This window comes from Lemur catta, chromosome 1, assembly GCF_020740605.2.
Source record: "Lemur catta isolate mLemCat1 chromosome 1, mLemCat1.pri, whole genome shotgun sequence".
In the NCBI taxonomy this organism is placed as follows: domain Eukaryota; kingdom Metazoa; phylum Chordata; class Mammalia; order Primates; family Lemuridae; genus Lemur; species Lemur catta.
The window spans coordinates 228173685-228196766 of NC_059128.1; the positions used below are offsets into that span (position 1 = coordinate 228173685).

The following is a 23082-nucleotide window of genomic DNA, read 5'->3' on the forward strand; positions in this document are numbered from 1 at the left end:
TTCGTGGGATTGAGTAAGGGTTTCCTGGAGAGTGAGGTTGATTTAGGGATCATGGATCAGCTGCTGAGGCTGGCACTTAGCTAAAACAAGCCACGCATTCACACCCCAGACCACTCAATACCAGCATTGTCTCCAATCCATCTTTCATAAGGGGGTTCCAAGAGGGGGAGGGGATGAAGGAAGGAGAGAAAATAAACCATTTTAATCCTGTAAAAGAAAGTGCAGAAAAGAGGAGGAAGAAACAAGATATGAATATGAAAAGCCAGTTGCCAGGAATGCTTAGTTTGAAATCAACTTTGGCTTTTAATCTTAGACTCCACTGTCAAGTTTCTTCTCTGTTTCCTTATCCCATCTTTCAGGACTTGTCCCCCTACCCCCACTGCAATGGTTTTCTATCGTCTTGTTTCACACTCTCCATTTGACAAGGTTTGCATCTCTCTTTTCCATCTCCTTTTCCTTCTTTCCTCAGCCTTTCCCTCTCCTTTCCTGGACTCTTTCTCGCGTTCCTTTATAGCCTAAGTCCCTGTCCTTCTCCCCTCTCTCTTGAACAGTACCTCTGAGCTCCATTCCCCCTTCTTAAGGAAATAGCCAGGCCTCAGATGGAGCTGTCGTCCTGACAACCTAAAGGCGCATCGGGCTTTCATTGAGGCTGGCTGCTGCTGAAGGGGGCAGTTGTGCAAAGCGAGGGGCCACGCCGAGGGGCGGGAGGAGGGGATGACGTGGAGGGGCTGTCGAAAACCAGCAGGGTGGGAGGGAGGCGCGAGCAGAGCGTGCGAGGGACTGGAGAGAAACAGGAAAGGCAGGAGGGGAGAGACTGGGGCTGCTGCTGCTGCTGTGTGGCTGCTTCCTTGCACTCACTGGCAGGCTCCGTGCGGCTCCCTCGCCGCCGCCAGCCTGGGAAAGTGGGTTACAGAGCGACGGAGCTCAGCTCAGACGCCGGCAGGGGAGCACCCGGCCACAGAGAGACGGAGCAGGAACCCCTTCCTCTGGCTTTCTCTTCATCTTTTCTAGAGGGTTTTATATCTGTACTCTCTCCCTCTCTCTCTTGAAATTTTGTTGCTTTGACTTTTTTCCCCCTTCTGCTTTGGCTTTATGAGGGCTTTGTTAAGTCTTAGAGGGGAAAGAGACTGAGCGAGGGAAAGAGAGAGGCAAAGTGGAAAAGACCTCAAACTGGAAGAGCGCGTCCCGCCCCGGCCGTGGATGCAAGCCCTCTGTTTGTAAAGCCCTCTCCGCGAGCAGCGCGCACCCCTCGGAGCACGCGGCGGACCCTCAGCTCCGCGGGGCCACCATGGTCGGGAGAGTTCAGCCCGAGCGGAAACAGTTGCCGCTGGTCCTACTGAGATTGCTCTGCCTTCTTCCCACAGGACTGCCTGTTCGCAGCGTGGATTTTAACCGAGGCACGGACAACATCACCGTGAGGCAGGGGGACACAGCCATCCTCAGGTAGGGCTTTCGGGCAACTTTTCTGCTGCGCGCATATGTGTGTGTGTGTGTGTGTGTGTGTGTGTGTGTGTGTGTACCTGATCTTCTTGAACTCCAGCTCCCCGTGTTGCAGGCTTGTGGGTTGTGTGTGTGTAGCGTGTGTATGTGTGTGTGTGTGTGTGTATTCTTTTTACTGACTGGTGGACGTAGCAGCCAACGAAATTGAAGGGAATTCTGGTCTCTGACAAGGACCAGTGTTGCTGGTTAAATGTTGTTTGGTTTTTAGGATTTTGTTTCTCTTGTCAAGGAAGCCTGACTTCACCTATGGCATTAGGGACTTTTGGACAGTATTCTTGCTATTGTAATCACTGTTGCTTTGCGCTTTGGAGTTTTACCGGGGTTCCTTAATTTGGAAAGAAGGTTCGTTGAATTATGGCTCTCAGAGAATGGTACACAGTACTGCATTCTCCTTTTGCTCCTCCAGTGTGTGTGTGTGTGTGTGTGTGTGAGTGTGCCTGCATGTCAAGGCTCTCACTCTGCCCTAGCAGTAGTTCTCATAGAAGACTTTCTGCAAGGATCCTCTAATTGACATAGAGGGCAATAAATCAATCTTAGCACTTTGGTTGGTTACTGAGCATTTTCTGGAATGTAGATAGAAATCAACACAAGAATGAAGAGAAGAAATAAAATGCCAAATTGCTGGTATTAAGAATAGGGGTATTAAACATAGAGGTTGGGAAGGAATTAACCTGGCATAAAATGGATATTTCAAATCGATTATTGACTTCAAAGTCTTATTTCTGTGCAGTTCTGCCAAACTTTGAAATATAATTTGAGATTGAAATTTGGAAAGAAATAGTCCCAAGTCCTTGGGAGTTTGACCCCTATAAGGGTCAGTGAGCTAGAAGGACTCAAATGGGACCTAGTCATAATTTTATTTCTAAAAACCTCTAAGCTTTTTTCCACTGTGCTTCTCTTCTCTTTCCTCCTGCACCCACAGTACATACCTCTTGTCCTTTTTCCTAGCTTTCCTTGAATTTCTGGCAGGTACTAACGACAACAACAACAACAATAACAACAACAACAACAACAAAATAAAAAAAAACAGAAAGAAATAAAATGCTCTCCTTGGAGATATTTTAAAATCTCATTTCCTCCAAATAAAATGACCCTGAGTCGGTTTGTCTACTTAGCTAATTTTGCTTGTTGTGGCAATAAAAAACAGTATACCATAGAAAATAAACCTCTAATCTGTGTGCAAGAAGCTGATAGTGCATAAACCCTGGGGCATCAGGGAGCAGTTCTCTAGCAAAGGTGCCGACAGCAGCAAAGTTTTCTTTCCTTTTCTCAGAGATAAATTTGGTTGGCTGTCACAGAGTGTCCTGCTTTGGGATCCCTACCCTTGTTAGAGAAGACAGTGTGTGTTTTGTGTTTGTGTGTGTTGTGTGTATGAGTTGCTCCAGATTGTAAAAAGTAAAAAAAAATGCTAAAGTGTAAGAAACTCCTTTCTTCATTTCCTGAGCACTGGGTGATTATGAATCCCAAAGATCCTACTATCGAAAGCAGATTTTCCCTTCCAGCTCTCTAGCCTTGTAAACCTGCATGTGTGATTTATCCACACGGAGTAATAAGATTTATAGAGTAATTTATCTGTTTGCAAAGGGATTTGGACATGATGCAGAAAATGTTTTTGCAAACACACAAGCATGCCATTTTAACTGCTAACATTCAAACTCCCTAACATCATTAACCCTTTACTGGCAAAGCACTCTATATAAATTTATGCAATGCCTAGAAATATGTTTTTTTACTGATTACAAGATTGAATATGAGAAAAGTGAATATCCTAAATGTATGTTTTTATAATTTAAATGTCCATGAACTTTGTAAGGTATTTCTCAATCAGCATCACCTATATCTTAAGCTACAGTTATTTAAGTTAGATAAGCATGCAAATGTTAATTCAGAAAAACAAAGATATTCTTATATTTCCATACAGTATATGCATAGAAGTCTATGTCTATGAGAGGCAGTCTGACTACATATTAATGTATGTTTGATGGCTCAAAAAATGGAGTTTTTAAAGCATTACACTTTGGTTGACATTACAGTGTAGAAATAAGGGTTGTGAGAAAAGAGGGTAAACATAGAGCCAGTTATTCCCTGGGACAGACAAACAGAGCATGCAAATGAGTCCATTGCTTTCCCAGACCTCACCTTACATGCCCTCCTTTTTATTTCCTTGCCTTGGACAAAGGTTTATTTTGGGGTTGGTGGAATTCTCTATGGAGAGAATTCTCTTTGTTTTCTTAGCTGACCTTCTTCTCAATTTCTTTAACTGAATCCAGTAAGCTTTGTGGGTCAGTTTCCTGGTGAAGAATGGTGCTCTTGCTTTCTGTTTACAAGTCCAGCCTGGGAAAGGCGTGTTTCCACTTTATTTGTGACATTTTCCTGGGTTCATGAGCTTCCAAGGGAGGAGAGGAAGGAGAACTTGATTCATTGGAAGCCACAGTAGATGTTTGGCCCTGAGAAAGTGAAAAGGCTTGGAAAGAAAAAATCCTCTCTCATTGAGTCTGTGGCCCTGAATAATCTAAAATGGCAACAGGAGACAAGGGAGGTTTGTAATTCTGGTTGTCCAATTAGAGGAGTGTGGCTGACTGGCCCCAAAACATTTACCCTCACTTCCTTAAATGTTCCATGAAACAAGTGTTTCTTTTGGGAATCAGCACTCATTTTTGTATACTTATGATCTTTGGTATAACTGTGCATCTTGATGGGAGAGTGTACATTAGTCTTGGGGTCTTGTTCTATAATTTCTATCTTTCTGGGAAAAAAAACAAACTATAAATTATGGTGACAAAATTGAAGGGAAAGAAAGATAGCCTCAGGTGTATATACCTAACCCAGTTGTTTCCCAGAGCAAATTCATGATCTTCATGAGAAATTGTACAAAGAGCTAAAGAAAACCACCAAACCAACTTTCATCCCAAGGACAAAGAATCAAAGTGTGATCCATATACTAGTGGCAGCTGCAGCACCTGGGGCCCCTTCCTAGATGGAATGAACAAGAATCTGCATTTATATTATATGAATATAATATGAGTATTATATGAATATGCACAGGAAAGTGTGAGACACACTTATCCACAGGAATTCATTCTGAAACGGCCTCTCTTAGGAGTTCATCAATTACTGGATGAGTTTCTAACACTGGTTGTTCCAATCCTCTACCCTCACACACGGGCACCCCTAGAGTTTCAACTCCCACATAATCTTGACAGGTTGAGACCATGTTGTTCTCTTGATAAGTCAAAGAAAAGTGGAAGTAGGGAGTGATCTAAGCCAACCTCTAAAATTTCATTTTAATAATCCCACTGACCATATTTTCAATATCAGCAGCATATGTCTGAAAAAAAATTATAAAATACTTGATCCCAAAGAACCATACTAGTTGCATAATACATTATATTATCATGTGTTTGTTAATAAGATAACTTTATAAAACTTACATATACATGAATATCTGGACATAAAACATAAAGGTGTATGTGACTAAATGCAGGTGCTTCACACTACTGTGATTGTAATTATTCTAAACTTGAGGTATTGAAATTTTATGTACTTCATAATTCTGACCCTATTTGATGTTTGCAGGATATTATAATACTTTTTATGATGATAACATTTTACCCATTTAAATGTCAATGTACTTAATAAGTATTTGGGATTTCTAAGGAAACTAAGTAGCTAAGTGAAGGATAGTTAATTATTAGTTTTGACGGATCCTAGGTCTTTACTTCCTTGTTTGCTTCTACAGTAGGGAGAGAAAGAAGAAATGGCAAAAGAAGATGTCACTATTTGACAGTAAAATGTAAAGACTTTGTGCAAATTTCAAGGAAAAAGAATGGTTTCTATGAGGCATCTGGAACGCCTACATTCATTAATAAAGTGTCAACACTCAAACAAACTTGACACAATATGTGATTTTCTACTACTTATAATTCACTCTTTGAGAACAAACTGCGGGTATGGGTCTACTGGGAGAGTTTGTAGCAATTATGAAATTTTCTTTATCTGAAGCTAAATCACTAAAGATAATCAGAATTGGTTGGTTATTATTGATACTTTTTAAGGATCATCCATTGTCCATAAAATCCTTTATCAAATATATTTGGTAAATAATAGAGTATAGCATACTATATGTCATCTAGGAACATGGCATATCATGTACATTTTGTTAAAGAACATTTATGCACCTGTTAATTACATCATTTGTTGTCATTTATGGCATAAGAAACACAGCAGGCAAATAAGAAAATTGCAAATTATGACCATTTGTGTTTCTGTAAGTATGGGACACATAAGTATGTATACACACACACAATACATAATAAAGGCAACTTTTCTGTTTTACATAATTTGACTTGGAGTGACTTATATGTAGAATTGTGAAGAGAACAATCAAATGTGCCTGACTCATCCATTAAGTCAGTTGATGAGTTCTAATCGTTTGTGTTTTTCAAAGCTTGACTCCGCGTAATAGCAAACTCAGGCAAAACAGGATTAATGCATTTCGCTGTGGTCTCTGAGAGCTCCAAGTACAAATGTCTGTGACTCACCTGCTAGGAGGTTGCCTACATATGCTGGTTCTCCTTTCATCACCTGAGCTTCTTTTAGGCCATTATTCATAGTTTACAGCCATTTGCCCTGTTCTTCTCTGAATGTCCTGCCTGTTAGTTTGCAAGGCTCAGAAAATCTGGGCTCTAAATTTGGATGTATCCTCCATGTGAGCAAATCTCTTAAATATTCTGAGCTTCAGTTTCATTTACAAAGTGTTGAAACTATCTATTTTAGTTACTCTACAGGGTTGTTTAAAGCAGCTCACAAGAGGTAAAGTGGGAAAGTTTGTTGAATTGCAAAGTGCTACATAAGCCTAAAGTTTCAGTGGTTTTTCAGCCACATACAGCCAGTTGTTTAGATTTTAGGGAACTCATTTTTAGTCCAGTGTTTCTCAAACTTGAGTGTGTATCTAAATTTTGTGAAGGGCTTGTTAAAACAAATTGCTTGACTTCCGCTCCAGAGTTTCTGAATCAGTAGGTTTCTGGTAAGGCCTGAGAATTCGCATTTCTAACAAGTTCTCAGGTGATGAGAACAGGATACTACAAGTGTAGTCCACAAAAAGGCATGTTAAATGTGACATAGTTGCATGTTAAAACCCAGAATTTCAGGGTCTATTCTAGATGGACTAAGTGAGAATATACATTTTAACAAGACTTCCAAGTAATCCATAGACACATTCAAGTCAGAGAATCACTGCTTTAGAGAATTGACCACCAAGCCTGCCCATTACCATCAGCTGGGGAGCTTTTAAAAATAATGAAGCCACATATTTCCTACCCTCAGAAATTCTGATGTAATTAGTTTGGAGAAGAGCCTGGGCATAGGTAGGTTGTTGTTTTTTGTCTTTTAATGACTTTGATATGTATACACTGGTGAGAACTACTGCCTTACTGGATAAAGAATCCCTTTTACAAATCATTTTCAGGGCAGCATTGAATAAATATGCAGTAAAAAATTAGAGTCATATTTTATGGTTTGAGAAATATGTCAACAACCAAAGATACACAAAGTCAAATGTGTGAGAGGAATGAGATTGCCATAGGTCCATTTCTTTACTACACAGTTTCATCATTCCACAATGTCATGGAAAATGGGCCAACTTTATTTTAATATGGACCCAATTTACATAATAACTATTGAAATAGCATTAAAGCTTCCATTTTTTTAAAGCTTATTGTTCTGTGTTCTCTGTCTCATTTAGGTTAGTCAAAGCACAAAACAGTTCTATATTGTTTTTGTTTTTATTGTTTTTAATGCTATCTCTAAGGGAGAAAAGAGACAATGTTTAGATAAGGAAAAGGTCTTCAGTATTAACTTATTCAAATAGGCTTAATCCTGGACACTTACAATGCCATATACATATACATGTATATGTATATATATGATTTGTAAAATGATGACATTTGTTTTTAAAATTCATCTTAACTTTACATAGTGATCAATCTTTAGTTGAAACATATGGACAAGTCTTTGTGTCACAGGTAAAGACTTTCCATGAAGTATATAGTAAGTTTAGAATGCTCAGTAAGGGTCAGAAGACCAAGATCTAAATAGCATGAAATATCCTAATCTATTAAATGAGAATAACCGACAACTATGTGGCCTACTACGTGAATTATTTTTATTATAAAATGAGATATGTTTATCAAAGTGTTTTATAAATATAAAATGGTATAAAATACAAGCTCTTAAAAAGAGTATTGTCATTACATTTACAACAGGATACAACTTTTAGAAAATTTTTAAAAAGTAATAAAATGAGATTTTTATTTTTATTTATATGTTCAGCACTGGTCATTTGCTCTTAGATGTTTTTATTATTTTATTTCAACTCCTTTGCAGTCATGAATGTCTTAGAATATAGCTGCATTTCTTATCAGGAGTGCTGGGCAAGTGGACACTTTTTTAATAGTCTCCTGTAATCAAAATTTAATCTCTAGTTAACCCTCACAAAATTAAGCCCTTTGCTTCAGATTTTGTTAATTACTGTAGGAAAAATTTATAGAAGTTTAGAGTAGTAAAAGCTTTAGAGATTAGGCAGTCCACCATGTCATTTTCAAGCAATATAACTGAGAAGAGATAAATTTAGTTGGTTGTCCAAAAAGTTTGAATGACCAACTGAGAACCAGAACACGTGTTTTCTAATTCTCATTTCACAGTACCACTGAAACTATCTTCCTGGTCTTCACTGTATCTGATGACATGCCATGTTTTATTATACACAAAATTATGCCAAAAAATGTCTCACCTTCTCTTCTCTTTCTTCCTCTACTCTCCTCCCCTCTTTTCTCCTCCTCCCTCCTTTTCCCTTCTCTTTTTTCTCTCATCCATGCAAATCAAATCTGTATTTATTTGTGGTGGATCATACAGCCAGTAGTGGTCAAGGTGGATTTTTTAAGGAAATGCCCCATGTCTACTCTCTGTCTAAAGCAAGTGGGTTTTCCTTCTTCCACTTGCAGCTTCTAGCTTATCATATTCCCAAAGCTGTTGTTGTATTATATTTAGTAGAACCTGTGCAAGGATCCCTTGGCCCACTAACCATATATCCCTTTTAAAAAAATTCCTTTCCTCTTGCTTCTGGTCCTCTGTCTTCTACTTAGTCTTCTTATCTGAATTTGAGTCCTTTCCCCCAGTTACTTCAGCTTGGTTTCTAAACCCACTGCCTTCTTATTGTTCCTTATGACCCTCTCCCTGGTTAAGTCTCCTACTACCTGTCCCTCCTAGAGGGACCCTGATGGTTGCAGTAAGATCGTGGTCTGAGTCTCTGCTTTCAGTTGATATGCTGTCCTTTCAACAGCCTCAAAGGGTACACACTGTAGTCACTGTAGATTTGTTTGTTAAAATCTTCTGAGGAAGGTAGAACTTTTCCCCCCAATGTACACAAAATTTACATTGGGCTAACCATGGGGCTGATTGTGGTAAACTGGGAGGAACTGGATACAGATCTAGCTCTGGCTCTTGTGTGGTAAAGACATGGTGCAAAAGGCAGATGCCTGGGGGTTTCTGGTGTGGCATGCAGAACAAGGAGAACATCCTGAAGCTTTCTTAGCAGGTGAGAGATGGAGCTGGCGAGGTTCAATATGGTTTACCAAAAGAAGGGCAAAGCACAGTAAGGGGACATGACATGTCAGCAATCCTAGTTATCCCCACAGGGAGGCAGGCAGGGGGTCACACAGGTAGGTCTGTCACTGGTAGTGAAGACTCAGTCACAAGACCAGGGGTTCAGAGAAGGAACAGAGTCCTTGGGACAAGGACTCACTGACCAGTCAGAGGCCTCAGAAATGAAGGACTTAGACCTCAGGCACATTACCAAGACAAGTGACTTGGTCAAGGAGTAAAAGAGAGGGACCCAGAACCTAGAACTGAAGCTCTATATCAAAGCTACGATAACCCAGGAGTGACTTGAAGTTGAGTCTCAGAGCAATGAGCTCCCTCTTTTTAAACCTCTTACTGTATAAGTTCAGGATCATAAAACCTAGTCTAGCTCTCTAAAGGAAACAGAGGACAAAGGCCTGAAATGAAGTAAGGACTGTACTACTTGCTTCTTGCTTTGGCTGAGTTTACTAGACTACATCATCAATTTACTTAGAATTTCCAGACTCCATGTAGTTGACATAACCAAGGACCTGAGCTCACCTGACTATACCAGTCCTGCTATTTCCAAGATCAGTCTAAAAATGTCTTCTGATCCTTCAAAGGATTTTCCATGGAGTAAAGTCAATGCTCCTTAGCTTGAATAACTCTCTATGAGCTGGTACCTCACTGCCTTCACCAATTCAGAACCACTTATAGTCACTGCTCTTGAGCATGTGAGTTTGTGTATAAACTCAGTACTGTTCTTACCTTTGCTCATGATGCTTCCTCTGCTTGGAACCTCTTTCTCCTCCCAGCTCCCCTACCATATTTCTCTGTTAGGTTAGGTTACCTCCTCGCTCCTTCTTCAAGGCTCAAGGCTCAATTCTGGTGGTACTACCTCATTCAGGAAATCTTCCACAATTCTTCCAAGCTAAGCAAAATATCCTATTTATTATTGCTGATAGCCTCTCTGCAATGTTGAGCTTAGAATATACTACATTTATAAAAACAAACAAACAAAAAAAAAACATTTCCTTTACTTGTGCCTTGCCTCAAAAGCAGGAATTTCATCTACTTTACCTTTTCATCCCAGAATTTATCTTAGTACCTATAGGTGATCAAAATAAACATTTGCCTACTAAATTGAACAGAGAAGTATGGTCATACTCTACATCAAGCAGACTAGAAATTGATTTATAAAAGAGGAAACAAATTAGAAGGAGACAGGACTGAAGAAAGATATTTTGATGATGAAGTCAACCACTGCTGAAGTAATTGTGGTGTGTGGTTAGAGAAGGTATAGTAGTAAAATTATAGATAGATTATTCTCTGATTATTGGTGGGATGCATAAAAGGGTTTGGTTAGAATACTCTCAACATTTCCCATTGCAGCTACTCTTTTCAAGCATAGTTTTCTAGAAAATGAGAAGGGAAAATGGACTTATTTGGGGGAGATCCCAAAGCTTCAGAGTTAGAGACACAGAGACACAGACAAAGCATGCTCCTTTCTCTGATAGAATAGCAGCCTCTGACACAACTAGAGGTCACTCAGTGGCCCTAAAATGAGATGTCTGTGAAGAGTTCAACACCCTAGGTAGCTCTAAAAGAAGGATTTTACCTTCCGGGAGCTGCTAAAACTCTCTTTCTCTAGTGGTGACTGTGAACTTTCAGGGATTAGGTTGGGGATTTTGGAGTTACTTAAGTATCAGGATTGTGTGCAACAGGTGTATTCATCACCATCCATTTTACTTTCTTGTGAAATGAGGCAAAGTGCATGTCACTCACATCCATTTGCCTAAAAGTAGTTACTCATGCTGAATAATGATGCCTACCTGGGTTTCACAGTTATTCTCTCCTGGAGATTAAAATTTGAATGTACAGTGGACTTTGTAATAATCTCAAATTCCCTTCTGTATATCTTACCATAATGCACAAGGGTATTATTTATATGAAGTCAGAGGAAAAGACTATAACTTTGAGGAAAAATGCAACCAAAGCTTCCCATACAATAATACATTACTATTTATTCTATTGTAATTTTCTATGTTGAATCTCTATATTTTGTCTGAAGTTAATGTTTTCTTTCTGAAGTTGTGCTTTAGTCATGCTACTATTTACCATACTACCTTACTAGATACAAAAACTAAAAAATGAAAGTGATACATCCAACACTAAGTCATGCATAGCAAATATCTACATGTGAAGACATTGGGAAATATAATTGGTTTCTTGACTTCTAATTTTTGTCTGTCTTCAGTCATACCTCACTCTAGCATATGTTTATCAGGGCTGTTTATTTTATGAGTTTTGAGCCACTTATGGCTCCCAATTTGTGGCTGGTCTTTGCCTTGCGATAAGCAAAGTTTGTGGTTATCTTACGCGTGTTCATGATATAATTGTATGAGTGTATCTCAAGATCAGCATTTTGTATTGCTGAATCATTAACTTAGCAGATAAAAGGACTTTTCTTTTTCTTTTTTTTTTTTTTTTTTTTTTGAGACAGAGTCTCACTTTGTTGCCCAGGCTAGAGTGAGTGCCATGGCGTCAGCCTAGCTCACAGCAACCTCAAACTCCTGGGCTCAAGCAATCCTACTGCCTCAGCCTCCCGAGTAGCTGGGACTACAGGCATGTGCCACCATGCCCGGCTAATTTTTTTCCATATATATATTTTAGTTGGCCAGATAATTTCTTTCTATTTTTAGTAGAGACAGGGTCTCGCTCTTGCTCAGGCTGGTCTCGAACTCCTGAGCTCAAGCAATCCACCCACCTCGGCCTCCCAGAGTGCTAGGATTACAGGCGTGAACCACCGCGCCCGGCCAAAAGGATTTTTCTTTCACTCTCTTTTGACCTCTGTCCTTCTATCTTTTGTGGCTCTAATGTTGAGGATGGATCATCACCACAACAATAAACTGCCTAAACTCTATAGGATATTACCAGATGAGATAAACCTCTAGATTGGGTATCAAGGGATTTAGGTCTTAGTTCTGCAAAAGTCATTAACTGTGTAAAGTTGGGAGTTAGCTTCTATTGTTTCAATTCCTACTTGTCTCTTAAGCAATGATGTTGGTCTGGTGGAGTGGCATTATGTTTTTGAAGATAGCCGAGTTTATCAGAAGAATTGCAAGATGTTATAAGTGGAGTGATCATGTGCTCAAATTAAAAAATAATAGCTCCTGAATTATCTTATAAATTTCATAGTATAAAAAACTTTAAAAAACATTTTTACATTAATACTTTAACCCTTAAATAAAAATATAGCAGAACTCAAAGTCTAGGTCTTCTACAAATGAGTATGTATTTGTATAGAATCTGCTATGAGTTGTAAACAATTTGTGTCATGAACATACTTATTCTATATTGTGTGGATGTGTTTGAACACAATATCTTAATTTTATTTTTACTTTACTTCTGCATATGTTTATATGTAAAAAGTAAAAACATAATTTTTTTTTAATATGTACATATAATTTACATACAGAAAATATGAATGTGAATATACTGTGAACTTTGGTCACAGCATACTTTAATAGGAACCTAATTAATTTGATGCACCAATTATGGGGAAGTTTATTGCAGAAAACCGAATTTTCAGGGTGTCAAGGATGTGAACAGATACAATATATAAGAAGCATCACATAATGGTTGTCTTAATTTGTTTTGATTAATATGTTTTATTTTTAATTAATCATTATGCAAGGTGCTAAAACTATTTTGTAAAAGAAGTCAATGTTTCTTATTTCTATTAGATGTTAGCTATTATATACTTTCCAAAAAGTAAAATAAAATCTTATATAATTATTTTCTATTTGTTGTTATAAGACAAATTAATGTTGCCTTAATTAAAGAAGAAATACCTATATTTTTAAATATAATTTCATTCTTTGTATTTGTGATGTGAAGTCCAGACTAAATTTCTATTTTCTTTCATTCTAAGTCACCAAGAGGTCTAGTAATCTGTTAATGAGCATGCCTGCTGAAGATGACAAACTATCCACTGAAAGAGAAGAATAAGAATTTTAATTAAATTTCAATTTGTTTAGCAAGTGAAATTATCAAAATTATGCTATTTTACCCTTTCCAATTTTAAAAGTCCAAGGCCTGTGAAGAAGTGATTTGAATAATATAAACAAGTTCAGCTGTAAGACCCATATGCATTACACCCAGGGCACTAAAATAACTTGAAAGCATAATTATGAAAGCACTATTGCTAACATTTGAAAACCTGTAGAAAAAGGAACAGTTTCACAATAATGGTGGTATATAATATTATCCTAATTATAGATAACAGGAGAAAATAATATTAAATCACCACCCGCTGCCTGTAAAAAGCCTATGTGCTAGAATGCAGTTTTAAACAGAATTTGAAAAGGAAGCAGTGATCACTCGAAGCCAACATGGGTTCCCTGGGAACAAATTGTAACATGGTAAATAGATTTTCTTAAAATGAATAACAAAAAAATATTCAAGAATGGCGGATTAGGGAAATGCCATTTACTTTGAGTTTCTATACTTAAACAAGTTTGTCCTAATAGATTTATGCACAGATTATGGATCCAAACTGAGCTAGATTTTTTCTCAAACAATCATGTCAGAGAAATACCGATTGGTAGTGGTAGAGGAGACTCTCAGTCGGTCTTTGGCGAGGTTCAACATTTGGATAAAAACACGGGAAGCAAAGTTCCAATCACTTGTATGACACAAAGATAAGGGGATAGTGAAGGTGTTTGTTGACAGAATTATAAGGTAAATATGGATGAAAATTATAGAGAGGAAAATTTTAGCTCTGTGTAAATAAGAATAATATATATATATATGTGTTTGTGATTATACCACATCTCACTCAAAAAAAAAAAGAGAAAGAAAAACAGAAAGAAAGAAAATAATTTAGGGTAGTTTAAAATTTAAATAGAACATAATTTGATTAAATAACAACATCAGGTCGAATGACTTAGAAAAATGACTATTCAAATCACATAGTTGAAATAACACAGCTTCTGAGCTGGAACACCCGGCTCCAGATCTCACCTCTACCAATTACCAGCTCAGCAAACATGGGCAAATCACTTATCCCTGGTAGGCCTCTGGTTCTTTATTTATAAAATGAAAATGATAATAATGGTATTTACCCTTTCACCTCAGAAGGTCATTATAAGAATGCATAAGAAGGATCTACAATTATAACTAGGCATATCTTTTGGTATAAGTGTATTTATTTTATAAATGTCAGTTTCTCTTCTGCCCAAATGGAATGGGTTTCCTTTTAAGGAAATTTTCAACCATTTTAGTATTTCAGCAGAGGCCAGATGACCACCATCATGAAATATTATTTAAAAAAAAAAAAAAGAAAAGAAAAAAACCCTTTATGTAGAAGAAGATTAAAATGGATGAGTTCTTAGATCTCTACTAGCACTTATATTCTATCATTCTATGATACTCTGAATTTCCACTCTAGTTTATTTTGAGTGTGTTTATTTTATTTTTGCTGGCATTCTATTATTACTTTGACTGCTTATGAAGAATTTCATTCAGAAATATGTTTTCTAATAAGTTTAACGTGTTTTAACATATATGCCTCTACGATTTTCTTCCCATTGAAGAATTTGCAAACATGTCAAAAGAGAGCGACTGTATTTTATTAAAACCAAAGATCTATTTAGGCCTTTCATCTTTCCACATAGAGCAACATCAAGACAAATCTGGTCTCAGAATGTTACTTTTATAGTCACCCAGCTTCATAGAAACAGATAAGATTAATCAGGTCAAATGGTGACCTCATCTCTTACATCTTCTGACTGCCTCTATTACTTCGGCACACATGTTAATATAATTTTGCCTGAAGTGCACCCTGGAGTTCTGCATTCTATTCAGTACATCTCTGACCGAACATCTTGCTGCCATCTGAATTTGAAAATTATGAAAACAGGACTTCTAATGTTGATCCTCAAATTTTCACCCTTTGTTAACCTTTTGGTCAATATGGCTTAAATTCTTTACTCCCTCAGTGAGTAAAACATGATGCCCTCTCCAAATCCATGCTTCATATATTGGTTGACTACCTATTGTAAGGCTTGAGATATCCCAGGCCTTGAACTTCTAAAATTCTGGCTCCCTCTGATCCCTGACAGAACTCTGTCACCTTGCCAGCTATTAATATTTGATGTAATCTTTCCCTCTGCTGAGACCCACAGTATAATCAGAGGTGGTCTCCAGTAAAATAGGGAAAGGGGTAGTAGTGGTCATACTTTGCTTGGGTCACCCCTTTACTTTTCATAATAAGCACCCTCACCAGCAATAATGGAGCAAAATAACTTCAATTTCTACTCTTTTGTTCTTACAATTCAAATTCCCTCTATTGCCATTAAATATGAAGTCAACCAACAAATGACATCCGTCAATGTATCTAGGTATCTATCTCCAGCTCTTACTGAACCCAGTCTCTTTCACCAACACCAGGATTTTTGCTTTATTTTTTGAGACAGGGTCTCACTGAAATGCCGCTGGTGGAGAGCAGTGGCATCATCATAGCTCACTGTAACCTCAAACTCCTGGGCTCAGCAATCCTCCTGCCTCAGCCTCCAGAGTAGCTGGGACTGCACGTGTGCGTCACCACGCCTGGCTAGTTTTCCTATTTTTTGTAGAGATGGGTCTGGCTCTTGCTCAGCTGGTCTTGAACTCCTGAGCGCAAGTGATCATCCTGCCTCGGCCTCCCAGAGTGCTAGGATTACAGGCGTGAGCCACTGTGCCCGGCCTGCTCTCTTATTTTTTTTATTCATGTTTTTTTCTTATTTTGTCTCTTTTTGTAAAATGACTTTAATTTACCTAAAAGTGCAATAGTTAAAATTTATAAACAGCAATTATAAGAGTATGCAACCAGTCTCTTTCCTGTTGAGCTGACATGTACTTAGCTAATTACCTCATCATTGCCTTAGCAGTATTTACATGAAAGAAGCATTGATGCACAGCTTTATATGTGGAACCAGGTGACTTTTAAATGCATAATGTGGCATTTTGGGTAACAGTTTTGAAAGAGCTTAGAAAGTTCAAACAAACAAAAGCAGGAACTTAAAAGAAGAGTGAAAAGATAGAGACAGGTTAGGGACAAGCAGATTGGGGAAGGACCAGGTGTCAGGATTTCAGTACAACACAAATACCCCCATTCCAAAGTGAAAATTATCTATGTGTAAAGCTGAAAATGTTTCTAAGAATGTCATGATTTCCCAGTGGAAAATCTGTAGATATTAAAATAAAAATGAGGCCTGTTAAAAGATAATGACAGGGGATCCCAAGAATTACCTAATAAAGTCCTAAATATGTCAGAGTTAATTTGTTAAATATAAAGTCTCAGTTTCATTCAATTTTGATCCCAAGAGAAAAGGTTTAGGCAATGAGTTTCCAAGCCATAGGCTCCTGGGGAATTCCAATGTTTCCAAACTTCCTTATACATCCTAATCATATGTGTAAAGATTACATATCTTCAACTTAAATGAGTTACTGTTTTTCAAGTGTGTACAGTCTCTTTTATAATGAAAAATGCATTATTTTTTTTTCTGAATATGTAGTAGGTTTTTTTTTTTAAACTGGACCTTTCCTCAGTTACAAAAAAGATCTTCATAATCAAAGAGTTTGCAGATCAATCTAGGTAATGATAGATCCAATTAAAATATAGATAGGAAATGGGGATGAGAAGGTTGGCAGGCTGGTAGAGGGGGGATCCTAAGTAAAAGAAGTAGAGCATAAATGAAGACACATATATGGGAAAGACAGAGAACAAATGCAAAAGGACATATGGAATGAAATAGATTTTCAAAGGTTAATTTAGTTGGCTAAACTGAGTTTGAGGGCCATCAGGTTTTCAGGTAGAGTATCTCTGATGACTATCTCTGTGGAACTGGTGGTCAGAAAAAGCTCTGGGTTACATGGAAACATCAACTGTTTTTCCTATGAGGGGATAGTTTGAACTATGAGTTTAGATGAAATTCCCAAGGAAAAGAGTGTCACATGCATAGTTAGTGTGCATAACCTTGTGCTGGACAATATGTGGGGATTAAGTCAATGTCCAACAGACATAGATTCACATGGAAGTTTAGCTTTGGGACTCCTTACTTACATGGGCCATTCTGAAGCTTTATCTCTAAATATCTTTAATTTTTAATTTATCATTTTGTGTTATTTCTTTTTATAGAAAAATTCTACACTGGATAAATTTTTAGGGCCCACCATACTTGTTGTAGTGCCTCAAGAAACTTTGTACAAATGAAAAATTAAGTAACAATGAAAGCTGTGTGCTTCTAATTGTGGTTCTGATGGCTATTCACAAATTGCTGTGGGCTGATGTGTTACTATGAACATTTTTAATGAAAGAACTGAGTCTTAAGGATTGAAGTGAAATTTGAATGAGGATGGAAAGAATGAATAGAAAGGCAGACATTTCAATAAAGAAGTAAGGCCACGATAAACAGAGTAAACGAACTTCAGGTTGTGTGCTACCTGAACAATCCCAGGAGATTTCTGTTTTCAACCTTCTTGGCACACTTTTTTCCCTCAAGGCGGATTAGTGGTAATAATTACAACCCACCATACTATACACTACTGTCTCCTAATTCCTTACCACGATATACAATAGCACCAAGTTGTTGCAAAGTTAGGAAATATGGTAAGATGATGGCCCCAAGGTTCAGGACAGAGATAAGACACAGGCAATCACAGAAGATGTATTCATATTTCAGATTTGATTTCCAAATTTTGCCATTATGCTGTCAGGGTTTTGTTATTATTGTTATTATTTTGCTGTTTTTTTTTTTTTTTATACTTGGTAAACTTAATGAGCTGTCTCTAAGTAATGGGACGTTTTTATTCTTCCTGCTATCATTCTATTTCAAATCCTTATTAGTGCATGACGGTATTACTGACTTCGGTCTTTTCATGTGTTGATTCTTACTTTGTACTAGACACTTAGTTAAGTACTGGTGATGAGCAGTGAATAAATTGGAACTTATAGTCTAGCTTTTTATATTTCACTGCTGTTTATATTCTTCTTTAAACACAGCTTTTTATTAGTTTTTTTCTTGATCAATAAACTAAAATTGACCTTCAGTCTTTGTTTCATCTGCTTCAGTTTCAAAGCACCGCCAGACTTTCGGGTATCTCTCTCTAATACTCTTCTTTTTCTTCCGAATGTTTCGTGATACACCATATCCATCTTTCCTTTTGTATATATTAATGTTTTATTTTCCTTTAGGTGTATGGCTTATTTTTTACCCTCCACTCACCTAAATTTTACTCACTTTAAGCCCATCCTTCTCTAAGAAACCATTACTTATTCCATCCTCAATTTATTATTTTTCCCTCTGATTTATTTTATTTATGGATGTTTAGGCAGTATCAAACAATTTAATGCTTATATGTTTGCAAATGGTTTTCTCTGTAGGTTCAACTATATCGCAAGCTCCCTAAATCATAAAATAAAAGAAGATTGGAGATCACATGAATACCTTGGTCTGAGTAACCTCTCAATCAATACTTGTGTTGATCTACTTAACCAAGTATATCACATTCTCTGTATTTTAAGGAAGAGGAAATAAAACTCCAGGGAAAATAAATGACTTTCTTAGGTCAAACAACTAGTTATCAGCAGAGCCCTGTTTAGGTCAGTGCTATTTCCACTAAGCCTTGTTGTCTATGTCCCATATATTGTCTGGGCCAATACTGGACACATAGCAGGTGCTAAAATGTAGGTAGGTAGGTACAGAATGAAATATATTTGTTGCTATGCCCCATTCTATGGATCATATATGACCAAAGGCAAGGGCTGGCAATAGGGCATCTATTTTCCCCTTGTCATAAGTAAATATAGGGTGGTGAAACCTGTAGGGCTAATGAAAATATCAAAGGTGAGCAATTCTTTTGAAATTACTTTCATGCTGATCTGGGGTGATAATTGCATTCCTAGAGTTGATGACTTGACAAAAGCTTTATGACTTAGACATCTTAAGGCACCACCAGATTTAAATGCCTAGCTTCTCCCCCGCCCCACAGTAGACAATTTATTTCACTTGGCAAAGTCCACTCTCTTTTCATCATTAGTGAATTTGGCCTCTTGGGGATGGCATTTTTAAGAGTAATGCAGATACCTCCTTTCCTATCAATAAAGCTGTGATTTACAGTATTTAATCTACTTGAAAGGAAAGAAAAATGGAAGTCTGCATACAGGAGAAATGAAATTATAATAAAATGGCACATTCCCCAAAGTTTTTCTAATATGTAGAGTATTACCCTGGCACCCAGCCTTATTTGCTGCACACAGAGCTCCATCAATCAGAAGAATGGAAAGCCTGGCATTCCAAGACTCTTACTAGGGCATTTTACTTACTAGGTTTTATAGATTTTGTGGGTAAAAAACGTGATTTTTAATCTACACTATCTCCACTGTTGTCTTGTGTAAGACTGATCCTCTACGTACAACCTAGGAATACTCTTTATCATTTCTGCCCCGTACCCATCTGAATTCCACTTTTTGCCCATGTACTGCCATACTGTGTTGTCCTGTGACCCTCAATTGATTATGAAACATTCAGCCTTCATTAGTGAGAGCTTTCTGTGATTTTTTTTTCAAAGATGATTGCCCCTTGGAGAAGGTAGGTCTATGGAAAATTAGTTGTGTTTTGTCACTGGCTTAGAAATGCTGGAATGAAATTTAAATCTTTCCCCAATGAACTATAAACTGCTCTCCCTTGCTAAGCCTCAAAACTTGAGTGTGATTTAATGTTTATTCAGCACCAACAATGTACAGCCACTTCAAAAAAGCATTCTGTTTATCTAACACTCCAAACTTCTAAAGACATGTCACATACATTGCCTAATTAGTCCTCACCAGACCCTGGTAAAGAAGGAAAGGAGGACATGCACATTATTCCCACCACATACCCTGGAAATAAAGCTCAGACTTTTTAACAAGATAATTGAAGCCAGAGGGCCACAGGACGTGAATGAAACACACTCTCTGATGAAGGGCACTACTTATTTTTTCTCTCCCTATTTCCTTTTTAATCATTTGTTTCTGCCACCTGTTCTAGACCCTACTTTATTCTTACCTTAGATTTTTTAAAAAACTGATTCCTTTTGATCTTGCTATATTCTCTTTCTCATTGTGCAATATTGTTTATCAGTCCATTCCTTCTTCCTTTTTCTTCTTTCACTTACTTTTGCTTTTAGGCTTTTATTGCTATTGCGGGAGACATCACAGAAGGAAAAGACAGTGAGGACATTAAGATGTTTGCTCTCTGTTTTTCTCTCTGTTTCTCTCTCTCTCATGTTCCTGGTGCTGTGTTCAGTGCTGGCTCTCTGTTCTCATTGAGACTGCAGCTTCTCTGCTGAATCACTGCTCTGTATTCAGCCAGGGACCATGGAGTATTCCCAGTGTATTTATTTTCTGTTTCTGAGCTGAATGCTGGGTGCTTCTTTGTCCTGATGCTTTCTGCAAAGGAGTTTAGGAGGTGGGGGATAGAGGGGAGAAAGGAGGAGGAGGGATAGGAATGCCAATAAAGCTTTCTCTATCCCCTGAGGAATGTGCGCAACCGTCTTTAACATTGCTTCACTCAGTGTTCTCTTCTCCACCGCCCTTGCTTTTAATTGGATCTAGGCCCTAGAGAAAACAACTTTGTTAATGGGATGGTTAAAGAAAAAGAGAAGTGGAAGTTGGTTCTGCTCAGTTCTGGCAATGTGTCCTCTTTGGGAATAAAAGTCTCAGGTGGTTGATCTGGGGAAGGGATTCCACTTTCTATGAGGAAATACTACTTCCTTTCTGTTATAGGTTTTTTTCCTCTTAAAATGGAAGATTATGTTCTGTGCCTCCTAAAGATACATAAAACTAACTTGCTTGGCAAATATGGCTGATCCATTTACTCAGCCATTTATCTATTCATCCATTCATTTATGTATTCATACATTTGGCAAATGGCTATTAAACATGTCATTGTGGCAGGCACTGTGTTAAGTTGTGGGAATAAAATGGGAAATGAGAGAAATAAAGTAACTACCCTCATGGGGCTTACATTTCAATTGAGGAGAAAGACAATAAACAAGTACGCTAATACATAAATAGGTAATTCCAGCTAGTGGTAAATGCTAAAATTGAAAAAAAAAAAAAAGGATATAATAACAAAACTATAAAGGGGATACTTTGGAGAAAGTATCCAGGTATGACCTTCCTGAAGGGATAATGTTGCAGCTGAGCCCTAAAAGCAGCTTGTATAAGCTTAGCAGCACTCTTTATTTTTAGCCATTTTAATGAAGTATAATTTATATATCATAAAATCCACCCACATAAAATATTCATTTCAATAATTATTAGTAAATGTACAGTTGTGCACTCATCACCATAATCTAGTTTAAAACATTTTCATCATCCCCAAAATATTCCTCATAGCCACTTTTAATCAATCCCCACTTCTACACCAGACCCTGGGCAACCACCAGTTTACTTTGTGTTTCTATATACAGTCATTCCTCAGTATCCCAGAAGATTGGTTCCAGAACTTCTTTCAGATATCAAAATCCAGAGGTGCTCAAGACCCTTCTATAAAATGGTGTAGTGTTTGTATGTAACCTACACATATCCTTTAATCCTCTGCAAATTACTCATAATGCCTAATACAATGTAAATACTATGTAGGTGTTACACTATATTGTTTTTATATGTATTATTTTTTATTGTTGTGTTGTCATTTTTTATTGTTTTTATTATTCAAATATTTTCAGTCTGAGGTTTGTTGAATCCATGGATAAGGAACCCATGTGATCCACATTGGAAGGCCAACTGTTTTTGCTTTTCCAGGACATTTCATGTAAATAGAATCATATAACATGTGACCTTTTGCATCTGGCTTCTTTCACTTAGTATGATCTTTTTGAGATTCATCCATATCGTAACATGCCTCAGTAATTTGCTTCCTTTTTTATGATTGAATAATGTCTTGTTGTATAAATATACCATATTATGTTTAATGATTCACCAGTTAATGAGCATATGGATTTTATACACTTTGGGGCTGTTATGAACAATGTTGTTATAGACATTTGTGGTCAATTCTTTGTGCAAGCATAAATTTTCATTTCTCTTCTATACATACTGAGGATTGAAATAACTAGATTGTATAGTAAATTTATTTTAACTTTTTAAGAAACTGCTATATTGTTTTCCAAAGTAACTACAGCATTTTATATTTCTACCAGCAATGTATGAAAGTTCCAGTTTCTCCATATCCTTTCCAACACTTATTGTCATTTGGCTATAGTCATTTGAGTATGTGTGTAGTGGTATCTCATTATGGTTTTAGTTTGTACTTACCTAATACCCAATGTTGAACACATTTTCTTGCGCTCATCTGCCATTTATATACATATATATATATGTAAAACGTTATTCAAATATTTTGCCTCATTTTTAATTGAGTTGTTTTTCTCTTATTACTGAATTGTGAGAATTCATTGTATATTCTTTACACCACAAGTCCTTTATCTCACAGTATATGGTTCATCTTTTCATTTTCTTTTAATGTGTAAAAGTTTTGAATTTTGATGAAATCCAGTTTATCATGATTTTCTTTTATGAATTGTGTCTAAGAACTTTTTCCTTAGCCCAAAATTATAAAGATTTACTCACAGGTTTTTTTCCTAAGACATTTATAGTTTTAGCTCTTGAATTTAGGTATCTGATCCATTTTTCCTTAATTTCTGTATATGGTATGAGACAGATTCTAAATTCATATTTTGGCTGGGCATGGTGGCTCACGCCTGTAATCCTAGCACTTTGGGGAAGTTGAGACAGGAGGATCACTTGAGGCCAGGAGTTCAAGACCAGCCTGAGCCAGCCTGAGCAACATAGCGAGACCTTGTCTGTACAAACAAACAGAAACTCAGAAAAATTAGACAGGTGTGGTGGCCTGTGCCTGTAGTTCTAACTACTCA

General features: G+C 37.2%; 1 protein-coding gene across 1 annotated transcript in view; it reads left to right on the forward strand.

Moving 5' to 3' along the window:
• The first annotated feature begins 818 nt into the window (after positions 1-818).
• LOC123630521 (limbic system associated membrane protein) overlaps positions 819-23082 on the forward strand; it is a 599650-nt gene continuing 577386 nt past the window's right edge. The window contains exon 1 of the mRNA XM_045540224.1: positions 819-1443. Coding sequence (XP_045396180.1) covers positions 1289-1443 — 155 coding nt within the window. The 5' untranslated portion in view covers positions 819-1288. The remainder of the gene's footprint in view (positions 1444-23082) is intronic.